This window comes from Manacus candei, unplaced genomic scaffold (genome assembly GCF_025592945.1).
Source record: "Manacus candei isolate 608988 ecotype Guabito, Panama unplaced genomic scaffold, ASM2559294v1 h1tg000018l, whole genome shotgun sequence".
NCBI classification, from domain to species: domain Eukaryota; kingdom Metazoa; phylum Chordata; class Aves; order Passeriformes; family Pipridae; genus Manacus; species Manacus candei.
The window spans coordinates 5,427,972-5,443,697 of NW_026138066.1; the positions used below are offsets into that span (position 1 = coordinate 5,427,972).

Consider the following 15,726-nt stretch of genomic DNA (forward strand, 5'->3'; position numbering starts at 1 on the left):
GATGGTGCCGAGCGGGGTGGCCCTGGCCGTGGCCGTGGCCCTAGCCCTGGCGCTGCCCTCCGTGGCCCTGGAGAACGGGCTGGCGCGCACTCCCCCCATGGGCTGGCTGGCCTGGGAGAGGTTCCGCTGCAACGTGGACTGCCGGGCGGATCCCCACAACTGCATCAGGTCAGCGGGGCGGTGAGGGTCGGGTCGGACATCAGACCTGCGACAGCTCTGGCAGCGTTTGTGTCCCTGGGATCCCGGGTGTATGTGCGTGGGAGGCGGGGACTCAGGCGCCCGGTGCTGGGCTGGAGAGCCCCCGGAGCTGAAGGATGTGGCCAGGCTTTGCGACATGTCGGGAAACACTTTCCCTCGGTGAGGTCAACGAACGGGACCCTGACGGGGTTTAAACAGGAGCCCTTCCTATGGCCTAGACCAGCCCAGCAGCGATCAACCCTCCAGAGTCCCCAGCTAACCCCAAATCCCTTTGCCTACCACAGCTAGTGGGGCACAGGGGTTGCAGGGTCTCAGCCTGCCATGTCCCCTCAACCCACAGCGAGAAGCTCTTCTTTGAGATGGCAGACCGGCTGGCAGAGGATGGATGGAGGGTGCTGGGATACCAGTACATCAACATTGACGACTGCTGGTCTGCCAAGCAGCGGGACGCGGCAGGACGGCTGGTTCCCGATCCTGAGAGATTTCCTAGTGGAATTAGGGCTCTGGCTGACTATGTGAGTACCTGCTGGGGTTTGTGGGGATTTCTGGGTCTCCATGCCACCACGGTGGGAGATCTGGGAGGGGGTGGAGGACCCTGGCACTTGGAAGACACCTTGGATCCCCGCATCCACTCCTTGCAGCTCTCCTCTCCTTACAGGTCCATGCCAAGGGCCTAAAGCTGGGCATTTACGGCGACCTGGGCAGCCTCACCTGTGGGGGCTACCCGGGCACCACACTGGACGATGTGAAGCAGGATGCCCAGACCTTTGCAGAGTGGGGTGTGGATATGCTAAAGCTGGATGGGTGCTACTCATCAGAACAAGAGCAAGCAAAGGGTAAAAGCTCATGGGCCATCTGGTACTTCTTCCCTTGCTGCTTTGGTTGGGGCAGCTGGCCATCTGCAGAAACATTTGGCCAAGTGGTTCTTTCCTTCTGTCTCCTATTGCAACTCCTGGGCAAAGCGGAGGGAGTTTGGGTGCCCTGGAGCTGGTGTAAGGCAGAAAGCCATGCTGGCCTGGGTTTCCCCTTGCTGGGTGGGCTGCAATACAGGCTGCTGTTGGGATGCAGGCTGCTGCCAGCCACCCTCTTCATCAGTTGTCATCTTCTCTCCCTAAGGCTACCCAGAAATGGCAAGGGCTTTGAACGCCACAGGCCGCCCCATCGTCTATTCCTGCAGCTGGCCAGCATACCAGGGAGGGCTCCCCCCCAAGGTGAGGGTTGTCCTATCCAGTGGCAGTTTCCTGTGTCCCCTGTGTGCTGGGGGAGCTCTTGTTGGAGCCACAGGAGCCAGGTGCTACACCCTGCTTATCACTCTGCCCCTGGGTGGTGCTGCAGAGGGGATGTAGCCTCCCTGCCAGGCATCTGGGAATGTTTGGGGTTCCCAGCGTGGCTAGGTGAGGGGAGTTTGTGGGAAGAAGGCCCTGGGGTATGCCATCTCCACCCTACTCAGCTGGTGTGGAGTTGCTCCCGACGGTCTGTTCTTGTGAGACAGGTCCTGTCTGGTTTCAGTGCTTGAAACAGGATATTCCTCCTAATATATCTTTCTTGAGAATTGGTTGCATTCATGTACTTCCTCTTTCACTTTTGAGTCAATCCCAAGCTGCCCTCACTCTTGTAGCTGATAGCTGATCATATTTCCCCAAGGCCTCTGTGGTTGCTTTGCCAGACATCCTATCATACTGGCATGTGCCCAGTCATACTGGGACATGACTTTGTCCTCCCTCCCTACATGATGTTGCCCTTCTCCAGATCCCTCTGTCTTTGACACACTTTCTGGACAGTGCAGCTCTCAGCAGTTTGGGCTGCCTCTTCTCCCTCACCTTGCAGACCAGTTCCCTTTTCCCTGCTGCCTGACCCCGTTCTTCTCCTCAGGTGAACTACACCATCCTGGCAGAGGTCTGCAATTTGTGGCGTAACTATGATGACATCCAGGACTCCTGGGACAGTGTACTTTCCATCCTGGACTGGTTCTTCACAAACCAGGATGTGCTGCAGCCAGCAGCTGGCCCCGGTCACTGGAATGACCCGGACATGGTGCGGCTGGGTGGTGGGTGCTCTGACTCTGTCTGGGGATGAGGATTTCCAGAGATCCTCTTCTATGGGCAGGGCAAAGGACAAGTGCCAAGAGCAGGAGTCTTGTTGCTGCAAAGAGGCAAAGCTGGTGTTGCCCTTGGCTAAGCTCTGGGAAAACCACATGGTTGCAATGAACCCTTCACTGTTTGAGTTTACAAGTCATCCACGTGTTCTTTTCTTCCCTGCACGGACTGAGGGGGAGTACTGGTGAAATGAAGGGTGTTAGTGAGTGCATTTGAATGTGTGCTGTTGGCAGAGGTGGGATCTCCTGGTGGTGGACTGCTCAAGAGGAAGCAGAAGTGTGTGTGAGGTTTCCCTGGCAAGCTCCCTCCCAGGAGGAAGCAGCATCAGCAAGGGTGACAGACAAATTTCTAACCTTTTTCTGCCTCTCACATCTTTTCACTGTCTCCCTTCCAGCTCATCATTGGAAATTTTGGCCTTAGCTACGAGCAGTCACGCTCTCAAATGGCCTTGTGGACAGTGATGGCAGCTCCTCTCCTCATGTCCACGGATCTCCGCACCATCTCCCCAAGTGCTAAGGAGATCCTGCAGAACCGCCTGATGATCCAGATCAACCAGGACCCCCTGGGAATTCAGGGGCGCAGGATTGTCAAGGTTAGGAACAAGGCAGATACGTTTGGGAGAGCAGACAGGAGCAGCACAGAGCATCACAGTAAGGAGGGAGAGGGAAGTGATGCAGAGAAACAAGAGCAGGAGAACTGTGAAAGCTGGGGGCCTGCTGGCGTAGCAGCCCCACAGGGCAAGGTGAGACAGGTTATGGGCCAGTGCTGGTCCCAGCAGCTCTGCCTCACCCACCTATCCTCACTCCTAGGAGAAAACCCTCATCGAGGTGTTTCTGCGCCCACTGTCCCAGGCTGCCAGCGCCCTCGTCTTCTTCAGCCGAAGGACAGATATGCCCTTCCTCTACACCACCAGCCTCGCCAAGCTCCACTTCCCTGAGGATGCTGTGTATGAGGTGAGGCCCACTGACACACTGCATAGCAGGGCAGCCCTATGGCACCTGGATCCCCCTCTTCCCAGCTCTCTATGCATTCTGGGAGGAGTGGGAGAGAGGACTCACACTCTATGCATCCAGGATGAAGGGGCAGCTGCCCACTGGGTCACCCTCCTCTTGCCCACTACTGTGCCCTGTCCTGCTATGCTATGTCAGTGACCACAGCTGAACCCCAAGATAAAAGGTCTGTGGAAATCTCTCTCTTCCAGGTACAAGACGTGTACAGCGGGAAGATCATCAGTGGCTTAAAGACAGGAGACAACTTCTCAGTTGTTATTAACCCCTCAGGGGTGGTGATGTGGTATCTCCGTCCCACGGCACTCCCGGTGCAACCCTGGCATGTGGTCAGAGAGCAAGCCCGTGGCGAGGGTCTCCGCCCCATCCTCCTGTGATGAGGTGCAGTGGGTGGGGCGTGGGCCAGTGCCAGGATGAGCTGGGAGACCCTGGGACACATGGCTCTTCACTGAACAAGTGCCTTTCGCTGGTGTCCCCAGCACTGCTGACACCATTCCTTAATACCAGCTTGATGATGTCTGCTCAGTCTGTGTAAGTCAGGAATTCTTGTTACCCGCCTCCTAAGGGTGTGCAGAGCATAATTCCTCAGTGACTGCAAAGCCCTTTGAGATCCTCCTGTGGAAGATGCCATATAAGCAGAGTCCAGCCACTGTTGGAGTTTGTCAGCTCTGACACCTGAGAACTTCCCTGCTTTGAGCGGGGTATCACTGACCATTGCAGAGGCTGTTTGAATTGTACCTGTAGAAGGGCTTTGGATGCTTTACTATCTCCTAGGGTTGCAACACCCCCTTCTCCCTTCACCCCTCTCCTCCCCAGGCCCAAATGTGCAATGGCGTTAATCTCAAGGATCAAACCCGGTCACCTTTCTTTTGCTATAATCAGCTTGGCTTAGAGTAAGGAGTTGTCAATAGGGCTGCATCCCTCCCATCTACCCCCACCACTACCAAGAACTTCTGGAGGCAAGATGGTGCTCTGCAGAGAGGCTTTACTTGCAGGCCTGATCCTGCTGCCAGGATCCTAGAGGCCAGCACTACTGCAGCCTAGCATCCATGCTAGCATTGTATTAAAGCCTCTCTGGCAGCAGTTTACAGCAGAGAAGAGCAAAAACTTCCATGCATGATCCCAGCAGCCATGCTGTGGTACAGCACCAAAAACTGAAGAGCCGTAGCATGTTGTGTAGAAGTGGTGTGGGGAAGATGCCAGTACTCAAGTTGAGGTGGTCACCAGTGCCTCCAAGCTGCAAGTTGCATCCTGTTCTTTCTAGAAGGACATTCCTGCTAGGAGGCAGCTCAGGTCCTCCAGTAGGTTTAACACTCAGAGTTTCTCAGGGAAAGGCTCCTCCTTCTCCCAAGGGCAGCTACATCCACAGCTCCATCCTGAGGAGGAGCCTGCACTAATAAACTGGAAGTGAGTGGTGGGACAGACTCCAAAGCCCTCAAAACTGCTTCACCTTCATACAGCACACATCCTATGGAAGAGTTTAGGTATGACATGGCCTACCCCATCTCCCACAGAGAGGGGTGCAGCATTCGTGAAGATTGCAGCCCAGGGCACTGACACAAGATTAAGCCTCAGACTGGGGAAATACCACATTTTAGATTAGGCAAAAAAAGTTCTGGTTTTGTTCATCTCTCCGAAGGGTTCCTCATCATCTGCCCACTCTGGTTCCTGCAGGACCAAACGGCTGATTCTGGCCACTTCCAGAAACTTTCTCTGAGTGCAGCATCAAGATACTGAACACAGTGATTGCAGTGCTATTAAGGAAGGACTTGCTAACAAACAAGGAGCTGGCTTTGTTCATGGGAAGTGATTGAGGCAAATAAATTGAAATAAAGGGAAGCAGATCACAGACTCTGTCTCATGTTTGTTTAGTGTTGCTAGCTATAACTGCGTGGTTAATGCAGGATTACAGGGCCATTACCTCAAAACAGGAACTATGCTAAGAAATAGAACTGCTTTCCTGTCAGAAATTGGACTGATGCAGAGTGGGAAATGTCTTTCCAGTAGTAACATCATGTTCAGCAGGGCAATGGCACTGCTTGGCACAAGGGGAAACAGATTTTACAGTCCACAGCTAAGTGCCATTTTCCTTTATCATATATTTATTTTTCCCTTACTGGAAAAAGATTGCTAGTGAGGAGCTCCTCTTAAAGACAGGCCTTCCCTGTGGCAGCAAATGTTAAGAGAAAAGGTGCAACAAATACAGCTGTAGTGAGTAGCAGTGTGGTGACACAGCCCTGCTAAATGCAGTGTTGTGCCTGCCTGGAGGGCATGAACATGTGCCAGTTCTGGATACCTGGATGAGAGCAAAGGCACCAACCAGCTTTCCGCCCTTCCCAGGCAGCAAGGGGATAAGCCCCACCTTTTCCCTCTCTCCAGTTACTTGATTCCAGATCCAGCGTAGGCATGTACCAGGGGGAGAGAAGGACTGGCTCACAGCTGACCTGAGAGAACGCCACCAACCGAACCCATTCCAGCCCTCTGGTCAACACAACACACACACAACAGTGAACAGGCAACTAAAGGTATCAACACTCCTGTATTAAAGTGCAATTCAAAAAGTTACAAACATTCATGGTTGATTTTTTTTTTAAATACAGAGTTATTAGAATATCTCTAACTCAGACCTAAAAAGTGTTTATAGATAAGGAAATTTACTTCCCCCCTATGTGGAACTGCTTGAAATTGTGCAAACCTGACTTACAGGAGAGCCCTGGCACACAGGGAAGTAAGAGGCAAAACACTCCTTCCCCCTCACTGTGAAGGTAGGGGGCTGTAGGAAGGAGTACAATCACCCCATAAGTAAAGGATCACAAGGGTCTCTACCAGACTAGAGACTCTCTTCAGAGCAGGTTTAATGGCACTATGTCCTAAGGAAAAAGGAAAGATTGTGGCTGAGCAGCCAGAGTTTCTGCGAGAGAGCTGAGCGATAGTAACACCCACCTCAGACAGCGGTTCCCAGCTGAGAGGACACTGCACTCCTAAGCAATCCCACTCTGGGATTACAGTGCCCACCTGCCCACGTTGCTCAGATGTGGGCCTAAAGGAAAAGATGAGGGCCAGTTTTCCCCTGTGGAGGTAGCACACAGTGCAAGCTTGCTCAGCAGAGGGAGCCAGGGCTGAGAAACCTGTCTGCTGACAAGGCTACTGCCAGGTCATCTTCCTAACGTAACATATTTTGCTCCAAGGCAGGCAGCCTCCTGTGCAGCACTTGACTCCATTACGCTTGAAGAACAGTTGCTTGACACAGGATCATTGCACAGATATGGGGCCTGCTTCTAGGACAGGGAAGGGAAGACTGATCCGAATGCCTGCCAGTCTATCAGCTCATTGGCCTGTGGCACACCTTTGTTTGCTTTTCTACTCAATGGCTACAAAGGCAGGCTGGTTGGTGCCCAACCCCTTCCCTCTTGCATAGCCAAATGCTTCAGTGTCTCTTAGAATGCACTTCCCAGGTCATCACCTCATGACTGTTAGTCCAGGACACGAATTGTACACTTCCAGCACAATACAGGATTTCCAGAGTCCCATCTCACGCTGAATTGTGCTAGAATTTTAAGAAATTTAACACCTTTCTGGGACACCCAAGAATCTATGCAAGGAACCTCATGGCTCTCTACACCTTTCCTCTTGGATGGTGCTTCAGAAGTAAAAAGTTTGGCACTCCAAGTTGTTTTACTCCAAGATCCCAGAGCCTTCACATTTTAGTCCTAGATTAGTCATGTGATATACTGGTGGTTTAATAAGTCTATCTCTCTCCTCAAGCCAATGGCAGAGCAAAAGGTTAGTGCTTTGACCCCATGAGATAAAGCAAATAAGCAGGAAAGTGCTGTTGTTCTGCCTTGTATTGCCATTGACTTAATGTTTAAGGAGGGCAGGTGCTCAGCTGCCCAGCACTACATCTATCATATAGAAACAGAGATCCAAAGATATGTTAACTCGAGGGGTACTAACAGCCAAGTTGTCTTCAGGGAGAGAGAGTGTGGGAGGCTGATTGCAATTTCCTTCTGTTAGTTGTTCTTCTTATCCTCGGGAGGTGTATAAGGAGGTGGCTGATCCTGGAAGGAGATACAGTAGAGTCAACTACCCTGCTTGTTTTATGACAAGCTCTTCCAGGCTTGGCTCACAAGAAATGACTGCTCTGCAATGAGCTACAGATAGAGCCAGGTGCTACAGTTTAAGCTGTCATTTCATCACACCATTCCTCTCTAGTGTCAGCTATGCTCCATGATATACACTGTCTCTCATAATGTTTCTAGGGAAGGTCCCCTCAAAATCAGGTAACAAGTGGTCTACTGTAAATGAACCATTTAATCTGCTTTAACCATCATCCTCCCTCCTCTTCCAGGGCTTTGTCCTTGTTGAGGCTCATAGCTCTGACCCAGCAGATAGAAAGCTCCTGGGCTGAGGGCCAGCTTTGCTGCTCCATCACCCTCCAGCCAGCCAGACCCACACAAGGCAGTGAAGGGCACCGGTGGACTGTCATGTACCAGGTGTAGGCTACAGCCAACTACTGGCTCCACCAACAAAACAGTAAGAGACCTTCTCATCTCCATACAGCCCAGAAAAAAAATGAAAGAGAAATCCACATGCTCTCATCCTTAAGTGACCTGTTTTTCTTTAACTCTCCCCACTTTCACGCCCAGTGGATGCAGAGAGCTCTGCATGTTCTCTGTTCTCTGCTATGCCTTTAGGAATAAGACAGGTAACAAATGGCTGTTACTGACAAATCTTAAAGCCTTCCTCCTTTCCTGACTGAAAATTTAACAAGCCTTCCTCGTGGGACCAACATCCATGCCTCCCTCCCAGAAAAATGCATACTTTCTGTGCATGTTCAACATGAAGGTATGAAAGCAAATTGTTATGAAAGCAAACCACTGTCTCTGCCACTGACAGAGGAGGGAGCAGCTACAGACCAGGCACAGTACTCACCATGGGCATGTACACGTTGTGTGGGTTGGCAGGATTGTAATATGCACTGGAAGCAGCTTCCATGGCCTTACTGCTTCCTGAAAAAAAAAGGAAAGCCACCTTAAATATCTTAGGCAGTGGTCCCAGAGCCTCCTCCCTGGCCATAGCTCTTCCAAGGAGGCAAGAAAGGCCCAAAGAGTTGACAGGAAATGCACCAAGCTGGGTTAAAATTCAGAGCAGCTCAGGACAGCTGGCTAGGGCTGACCTCAAGCTGTAGTCAGCTGCAGGGCTGAGCAGCTCCCCACAGATGACTCTGAGCTCCTGCAACAACAGGTTCCCCATGCTGTGCCCATGACACCCTCAGCCCAAGGCCCCATGCGCCCTTTTGCAACCAAACCCTGGTCAGCCCCCAGTCCCATTTACCTGGCATGCCAGGGCTCACCCAGGATGGGGGAGCTGAGGGGGCTGAAGGTCCCGCAGGAGATGGCCCGGAGTAGGGTGGTGGAGGTGGCACATATGCAGGGTTCATGTTTGGAAGTGGCGGGTAAATACCTGAAAAAGACAACATCAGACTGATGCTTTGGACTGTGGCAATGGGACAGAGGGGAAGAGAGCTCACAGGCTGGCAGCACATTAGCTCTGGAGAAGAGCAGTGTCCAGAGGGAAGCTAGGCGGGCTTAGCAGGGATGCAGACAGCAGGGATTTTACAATTTGCTAATGCCTGTCATGTCAGCAGTCAATAATTCTAACAAGCAGCAGCACAACTTACGAACCACATTTTCATATAGCTGGAACTATAGCAACACATGGGTGTGATCAACAGTATGAGACAGATTTTTTCAAGGACAAGGATCCTTGATGGAGGCAAAACTACAGTAATCCTCACTGTACCATTGTCATTTCTTTACAGCTAATATCAAACAGAGTCATCATTACACAGCTTCCAAACCTGGAGTCTGGGCATATGGATATCCCATGGGCTGTGGAGCAGGTCCATAGGCATTCATTGGAGGTGGTGCATAAGGATATGGTCCGTTTGGTGGTGGAGGGGCAGCATAGCCTCCTGGCACAGGTGAATAACCCCCGGGGGCAGGTGCATAACCTCCAGGAACAGGTGTATAGCCATAGCCGGGGTTCTGGAGAGGAACGCCACTGGAAGCTAAGGAGCACATGTTTAGTAAGCCAGACATCTTTCCTTACAACTAAATGCACAGAATAAAAGGTTTCCCTTCATCTAGATTCACTATATAGTCCTGGTATAGTAGTGTGCTTGAAAAGCATTAGTCACAGGGTGTTAAAGGGAACAGCTGCAAAAATATTATCTCATAGCTACCAGTCCCACCATAAGACCTCCCACTGCTTGAAGAAAAGACCACGCTAAAGTAAGCATCAGTAAAGTGGTTTTTCCTTCTTTTTAAACCTTCTTTCTGAAAAAAATGTACATTTAAAAATGTACATTTCTTAAAAAAAAACTGTATCAGAAAAAAGGTACTTTTCCTCCCATTTGAAACTTTTAAATAGAAATTATTTTTCTAAAAACTATTTTTCCCCTCTCCAAATGTGCACATTAACTTCCCCCATCTTACTGAGCTGAGGATGGATAAGGGAATCAATTTTTCACCATCACATATTTCAACTTTTTTTTCCAGGAGGAATAAGGTTCTGCAGAAAAAGGTGGTCTACCCCAGAAGCACAAACCCCAGAATATTTTGACTGCACAAAGCACTAAGATGAACTAAAGAAAAAAGACTGGAAGGGAAAACAAAAGTTCCCCTGAAAAGAGAAAAAATAGTTTGCTGTGGAAGAGGGTATTGGGTACCCCTCATTCTATGAAGTTCAGAAAGAGCACTATTTGTTTACTAGCTCAGCTGACCGGGGGGAACAACAGGTTCTGAAAATCCCTTACCACTAGAAGCAGCTTTGAACATCAGCTGTCCAAACTCAATGGCTCCTCCACTGTTGAAAGTCAGTTTAAATGTCCCCTGCCCTTCCCAGCCACCTAGGAGAGAGAGAGAATTAGAACTGAAACAGACTACTAACCTCCTCAGTAGCAGCCAAGACAGCAAAATTGTTAATACTCCAATTATTTTTTTCTTTTTTATTTCAAAACTATTTTGCATCCTATTACCAGGTAAAGTCACGGCACTGCTAGCAGATGTCCCCCAAAATAGTATCTCAACTTCCCTAAGTTATTTCTTCACCCTTTAAAAGTTATAGTCATGTAGAAGCAGCCTACTCTAGATACTAGGCTGTTTTGTTCTTTCCTGAAAGATTTAATAGACCCTAATAATGAACACAGTGTAAAGATAGAATATTTATTTCACTGAGGATTTTAATCGAAAGCCCTCAGATGAAGTTTTATTGCTGACCTCAGTGGACTACAGACTAGGATCTGCAACTCAAGCTAGGATTTAAATCAAATGTAACATTTTTAAACTCTTTGACACATAGAACCTCAGACAGGTTATTAAATGCTGAGGTATAATAATTTTTCAGAAAAAAAATTCAAGTAGGTGATGTATTGCAAGATAAGTAAGACTGCTTTGTTTTGCCAGGGCTTTTTGGTTTGTTGTTTGTTTTTTTTTTCCAGGGGGTGCTTTGTTTTTTGGTGTTTTTAGAAAAGAAAAAGGGGTCATTTAAGTAAAAGATGTCATTTAAATAAAAGATTTCATAAAATAAGATTTATCTTCCTTGTCTAACAATGAAGTTAGTAAAAAGAGAGATAGTCTCTTGGGGACAAAACAGAAATAAAGTATAGAAATATAACAAAATAATCCATCATGGATAAAGTCATCCCTTTGGAGATTCACCTCTTTCAAAGCACTGTCTTAGTATGACTTCAGCACAAGAAAGTGGTCTGATCCACATTCCTCAGACAACCCAATCACTTTAAAACCTTGTTATGAACAGAAAGCAAAAAGTATAAGCTCTCCAGATGCCATGAAAATGCACGTAAACTAATTCCAGGGCTGGAGAGGGAAGAAATTTAAACCAGAAGCCTTCTTTTCAATCCCTGTTTATTGTTTGCAATTCCACATGTTTGGTCATGAACACCAGTGTAAGTCTTAACACAGTTTTGCACTCAAATTGGGATCAAAGCTAAATCAAAGATGGACAGCAGCTCCCCAGATGCTCAAGTTGGTAAGTGGCTGCTGACCTCCTGAAAACAAAAGTGGTTGCTAATTCTGTCTATCAATAGCATGACTTTGTCATTTAGCCACACTTCCAGGTCAAAGACAGGAGAAAAACAAGCACAGGAGGAAACTGGGTAAACACGGTATCTACAGCAAGACAGAAGTTACACAATCAAACAAAAGTCATCCTGTGAAAGTCAGTTCCTAGTTTGGGGGCAGAAAGTAACACAATAGCAGTGCCTTAAAGCTCAGGAGACGGGAGTCATCTCAGCCGATATCACACGAGCTACACTGCCACAGCTCCCCTGTGTTGCCTGTGCATGTAAGCCATCTGTCTGGTGTTCAGCAAAAAAGTTCTTGTGACACTTGGGAAGAGTTCAGTCTACAAAGCACGGGCACTTACCTCCTGCCTCGGCCTGAATCTGTCCTTTGATGTAATTGGCAGAGAAAACAGGCTGCTCAATTGAGCATCCTTTCACCAAATAAAATGGCATCATGAAAGACTGCATAGGATCCTTGCCCTTCGACACAAAGATCACCTGCAAGACAGGAGGGAGCACTTCTGAATTACTTGATATAGTGGATGATTGTGGAGTTCTAGTCATATCAGCATCCAAAATGAGGGTAACTTAAGTCCTAGTATGAATATGCATCGTGTTATTTCACAGCTTCAATACAGCAGAACCCCCATGGATCTGATGGCACATTGTTCACTTGCCTGAAGCATGTATGTTCCAAAATAATAAACCACTTAAAACACACACACACAGTTACATAGTTTTATTGTTCTGCTTTTGAAGGATAAGTTATGAGAGTTTTCAAAAAAAGTAATACTAAATGACACATTATATGAAATATATTCTCTAGACAGTGATTTCCAGGACTGCATGTGCCTTTGTAGGGAATTGGGATTGTAACACAGGCATGCACTATCCTATCTCCACCTTCCCTTTTCCTACCTAGTGCTGTCAGTGGTTCCTTCCACAACAAAAATCACCTCTACCACCAACTAGGTTTCTGGTCTAAAGTTCACAAGATCCCCTGAGAAAGAAACAGTCCTGGTGGCATCAGACTTACCCTGTAAGGGGTGAGATACAGCATCCCTTTCTTGGTGCCCTTGAAGACTTCAGGCTTGCCTGTCACGTCACTGAAGGAGAGCTCCACATCTTTACACTGTTTGAGAACACTACAGGAGAAAATCAGACAGATTGGAGAGAAAAACTCAGCAACAGCTCTGACACACACCCTCATCACACAGGGAGGGGAATAGCACACCAAAACTCTAAATATTATCCCAAAAGTTCTGCTGTGGGCCCTGTCATTTTGACTTTGAACAGAGAGGGATGATTTATGTGGAGTGGAAGAATTCATCCTCTCACCTGTGACAAGCCCTGCTCCTCCTCCACAAAAGGAAGCTTTAAATAAGTTTCTCTTTCTGTCTCAAAAAAACTGAGAAATTCAGGCAGAGGAATTCTGCTCTGCACATAAAAAGCCTCAGCCCAAAGATCAGGGAATAGAAAGGGTTGAGTTGTCAGAAACCATCCCCTTGATGCCAAGGTGTAATCGCACAGCAATCCTCTCTCCGCAGTCCATGCTCAAATCCAGGCCACTGCACTGGAAAACAGCACTGCTGTAACACTGCACCGACTGTGCAAACTGAGGAAGTGGCTTTACTAACACCCCCTCTGCTGACCCTGCTTCACATGACTTAAGTAAGTACTTGTAATAAACAGTACCACGCTAAGGAACAAAACAATGAGCCAGTAATGTCAGCAATAAGGATATTATTGTTGGATATCTATGGGAACATTAGCAGAGTTTGCTAATGACACAAAGCCAGATGAGAACTGTGAACACTGCAGGGTTGGGGGTATGGAGGTGCCTGGAAAATTAAGTATCTTTTCAGAAAAAAAAAATTAAAGAGTTATCTTGGAAAAGTATGTCACTGAATCTAGGGGGCAGATCCTGAACATACCGCACAGTAAGAAAATTTGCAGAATAAACCAAAGAGCCTCGGGGGTGATAAACTGTCAGCATGTTACAGTGGCAGAAGATGCTGAGGTGTTTTATGGTTCAAGAGCATGAAAAAACAAAATCACAAAACCCTAAACTAGCACAAGCCTGGAACAGGTTGCATCTGAAGTAATCCTTATTCTGATCAGCATATTGTAGAATTCAAATAAAGTCATGAAACTGCACAATTATTTGGGGAAAGGAGGAGTCTGCAGGGCCACCATATAGGAGAACAACCAAAAGCCCTGTAGTTTCAGGTTGTTTGCTCTTTAGGGAAGAGATGTATCTGATACATTGTAGATGTATCTGAAAAATGCACCTACTTGAGAATGAAGACATTAAAAAGTCTAGCTTTAATGAGAAATAAACAACTTCACCAAGAAATTCCACTGGGACATTACTTCATAATTGAGCTAGATGCAGATTCTCAGATTGGCTGGAAGGGAAAGACTGATGAGGCAGAAGAGCTCTTCCCATTTCCAAAATGCAAAGGGGGAAACATTTCTTCTAAGTTAAATAAAACCAGCTTCTTGACAGCTTTGATCCTACCAGAACACTTCCTCAGCCATGTCCCTTAGCAGCATTTCACATCAGTTTGCCTCACTGGGAAGAATTTCTATGTAGTCATTGTCATGTTTACTCCTTCACAGCTATTCACACAAGCAAATAACATGCAGCCACCACCACTGGGAGTAATTAGGCTGCTGAACTGGTTTGCACTGTCATGCCTGTCCAGGGCTGTCACGGGAGGGCTGCACACCCTGTGGACTGCCCCCACCTGTGACTAAGCAGTACCTTGAAGAATGGCCTGAGATCATAAAATCACAGAATGTTAAGGGTTGGAAGGGACCTTAAAGGTCACCTAGTCCCAACCCTACTGCCATGGGCAGAGACACCTCCCACTAGACCAGGTTGCTCAAGGCCTTATCCAATCTGGCTTTGAAAACTGCCAGGCTTGGGTCATCGACAACCTCCCTGTTCCAGTGTCTCATCACCCTCACAGAAAAACAATTTCTTCCCATTGTTTAGCCTAAATTTCCCCTCTTTCAAATTGAATTCATTACTCCTTGTCCTATCACTACAGTTCCTAACGAAGAGTTGCTCTCCAGCTTCCCTGTAGGCCCCTTCAGATAATGAAAGGCTGTTGCCAGGTCTCCACAAAACCTTCTCCAGGCTGAACAGCCCCGACTTTCTCAGCCTGTCTTCACAGGGGAGGTGCTCCATTCCTCTTATCAACTTTGTGGCCTCGTTTGGACTTGCTCCAACAGTTCCATGTCCTTCTTATGTTGGGGACTCCACAGATGGATGCAGTACTCCACACAGGGTCACACCAGAGTGGAGCAGAAGGGCAGAATCACCTCCCTTGACCTGCTAGCCACACTGCTTTTGATGCAGCCCATGATTCAAAGGACAGAGAGATCTCCTTTAAACCAGCATGAGCTCTACACGTCAAAGGACTTCCTTGACTGAAGTATTAGGAGGCAGCTACAAACTCAACACTACTTGGAGCATACTTTTGGAGTGTATTTTTCCTACTGACCACCGGCTCCAAAAGAACTCCTTTGATCTTTTACTTCGATCCTTTACTGGGCCTCCAGTTTCTAGATGTGTCTTGCCAGGATGCTGGGAGCACCCGAACACAACCAAGCCGGAGCCCCAGCCCGTTGAGCCGGTCTGCCAGTCCCCACCTGGAGCGAGGGCAGGCGTCGAGCACCTGGCTGTGCTTCCATGGAGAGGCGCTCCTCCGCACAGAGAAGGAACAAGGGTTTCTTACTTCTAACTCAAGGGATCGAGACTCCTACCTTAAGTAGTCTCTGCCTCTCTGACTTCACTAACTGCATGACCTTAAAAAAAACCCCAATTCCCTGAGTTTTACAGCGATGGCAGCTCACTCTTCACGTACGACGCCCGCTGGAGCAGCACTAAGGACCACCGAGCTCCCGCGGCGAATACGGGGCAGCTCTGCGGACCCCAGCCAGGTGTGCTCCCCGCACTGCCCGCCCCAGCCCGCTCCCACCCTGCCAGGAGCCCTTTAACAACGCAGACCCCAGGCCGCGCCGGGCCTGTGCGGGCAGGCAGGGGACAGGGGCTGCGCCAGCAGGAGCCTCCCACCCTCGGGCCCCGCCGGTCCGGCCTCGCCCGACCCTGCTGTGAGGACACGGGGCGAAGAGGACCCCCTGGCCCCGCGGTACCTCTCGGCATTGGGGATGACGACACCGCCCTCCTGCGAGTGGTTCCTGTTCAGCGCCATCTTCGCCCGGCCAGCCCCGCCCCTCGCCCGGGGCGGCTGTGACGTCACTCCCGGCTGACCCGCCCCCAAACGCTGTCCCGCTGGCCCCGCCCCCCGTGGCGCGACGGGCGCGTGGC

General features: G+C 49.0%; 2 protein-coding genes across 2 annotated transcripts; one reads left to right on the forward strand and one right to left on the reverse strand.

Annotated features, from left to right (window-relative positions):
- The first annotated feature begins 1 nt into the window (after position 1).
- NAGA (alpha-N-acetylgalactosaminidase) lies at positions 2–5,145 on the forward strand. Its single transcript, XM_051784160.1, has 8 exons — positions 2–168; positions 539–713; positions 857–1,034; positions 1,315–1,409; positions 2,071–2,232; positions 2,689–2,886; positions 3,104–3,247; positions 3,496–5,145. The coding sequence occupies exons 1-8, from the start codon at positions 2–4 to the stop codon at positions 3,676–3,678; spliced, it is 1,302 nt and encodes a 433-aa protein (XP_051640120.1). The 3' UTR covers positions 3,679–5,145.
- A 664-nt stretch (positions 5,146–5,809) lies between these two features.
- Positions 5,810–15,695, reverse strand: WBP2NL (WBP2 N-terminal like). The gene is made up of 8 exons (XM_051784168.1): positions 15,552–15,695; positions 12,424–12,532; positions 11,750–11,885; positions 10,119–10,211; positions 9,162–9,371; positions 8,636–8,764; positions 8,234–8,310; positions 5,810–7,359 (listed from the first exon to the last, which is right to left on the reverse strand). The coding sequence occupies exons 1-8, from the start codon at positions 15,608–15,610 to the stop codon at positions 7,312–7,314; spliced, it is 861 nt and encodes a 286-aa protein (XP_051640128.1). The 5' UTR covers positions 15,611–15,695; the 3' UTR covers positions 5,810–7,311.
- Between the last annotated feature and the right edge of the window lie 31 nt (positions 15,696–15,726).

Coding starts and splice junctions, on each gene's coding strand:
- NAGA (XM_051784160.1), top strand. CDS start 2: ATGGTGCCGAGCGGGGTGGCCCTGGCCGTGGCCGTGGCCCTAGCCCTG. Junction 169..538: donor GATCCCCACAACTGCATCAG/GTCAGCGGGGCG, acceptor CTCAACCCACAG/CGAGAAGCTCTTCTTTGAGA. Junction 3,248..3,495: donor CTGAGGATGCTGTGTATGAG/GTGAGGCCCACT, acceptor TCTCTCTTCCAG/GTACAAGACGTGTACAGCGG.
- WBP2NL (XM_051784168.1), bottom strand. CDS start 15,610: ATGGCGCTGAACAGGAACCACTCGCAGGAGGGCGGTGTCGTCATCCCC. Junction 11,886..12,423: donor TGTATCTCACCCCTTACAGG/GTAAGTCTGATG, acceptor CCTGTCTTGCAG/GTGATCTTTGTGTCGAAGGG. Junction 10,212..11,749: donor GATTCAGGCCGAGGCAGGAG/GTAAGTGCCCGT, acceptor TCTCTCTCCTAG/GTGGCTGGGAAGGGCAGGGG.